The sequence below is a fragment of the Acyrthosiphon pisum genome, chromosome A1 (assembly GCF_005508785.2).
Source record: "Acyrthosiphon pisum isolate AL4f chromosome A1, pea_aphid_22Mar2018_4r6ur, whole genome shotgun sequence".
NCBI lineage: Eukaryota > Metazoa > Arthropoda > Insecta > Hemiptera > Aphididae > Acyrthosiphon > Acyrthosiphon pisum.
Window position 1 is genome coordinate 70,683,502 of NC_042494.1, and position 1,080 is coordinate 70,684,581.

At 38.0% G+C, this 1,080-nt stretch overlaps 1 protein-coding gene across 1 annotated transcript in view; it reads left to right on the top strand.

Annotated features, from left to right (window-relative positions):
• The first annotated feature begins 936 nt into the window (after positions 1 to 936).
• Positions 937 to 1,080, top strand: part of LOC107883091 — a 1,452-nt gene continuing 1,308 nt past the window's right edge. Inside the window, exon 1 of the mRNA XM_016802517.1 lies at positions 937 to 1,024. Coding sequence (XP_016658006.1) covers positions 937 to 1,024 — 88 coding nt within the window. The remainder of the gene's footprint in view (positions 1,025 to 1,080) is intronic.

Genomic DNA, 1,080 nt, shown 5'->3' on the forward strand with positions numbered 1-1,080 from the left:
TTAGTATTTGTAGATTTTAAACAAGCGTACGACTCAGTAAGCAGGAATAAACTATGGAAAACAATGGAAACCTTCGGAATACCCCAAAAGTACATAGCTCTAGTCAAAATGTGCAATATTAATACCAAGTACCAACCTTAAGGTACGATGCTGGCAAGAAACGTCAACGCAATTTAAAGTACAGACCGGCCTCCGCCAGGGGGATGCACTATCTCCAATGCTATTCAACATAGCCCTGGAGAAAGTGATAAGGGATATGTCAGAAGATCGAAAAATGAACCTCGGGGATCTGAATGTTCTATTGGCATATGCTGATGACATAGTCATAATGGGAAACTCAAGAGATGATGTTATACAAACCACTCGAAAACTTCTGTAGACGAGCAAGAGGATGGGATTAGAGGTGAACCAACAGAAAACCAAATATATGTGTATGTCACGAACAGATACAGATAACTCAGATCTAGAAGTAGATAATCTTACCTTCGAAAAGTTAATCAATTCATATACCTCGGGGTAAATGTGAACAGTACAAATATCATGCATGAGGAAATTAAAAATAGATTATCAAGTGCTAACAAGTGTTATTTTAGTTTATTAAAACTACTTAAATCAAAGCATCTATCTTATGAATCAAAGAAAATCCTATACAACAGTTACATTAGACCGATCTTAACATATGGATGTGAGACATGGTCAACCACCAAAGGAAACCATCAGAGCCTAATTACATTTGAAAGAAAAATACTAAGAAAAATGTATGGTCCTCTATATAACAGAGAAACAGAGCAATTTGAAAGAAGACATAATAATGAGTTACGGGAGCTATACGGAAGACCAAACATTCTGTCATATACAAGGAGCAAAAGGCTCGAATGGTTAGGATATGTATGGAGGGCGGATGGCTGAATTATTAAACAAGCTCTAATGGCCGAAATGACAGGTAAAAGACCTCTGGGCAGATCCAGAACAAGGTGGAAGGACTCAGTTGTGAAGGATCTAAGAGTACTTCAAGAAAGGATCAGTTAGACGTAGCGTACTATAGGGAAGAATGGAGCAAGTTTGTGATGGCAGCGTTGG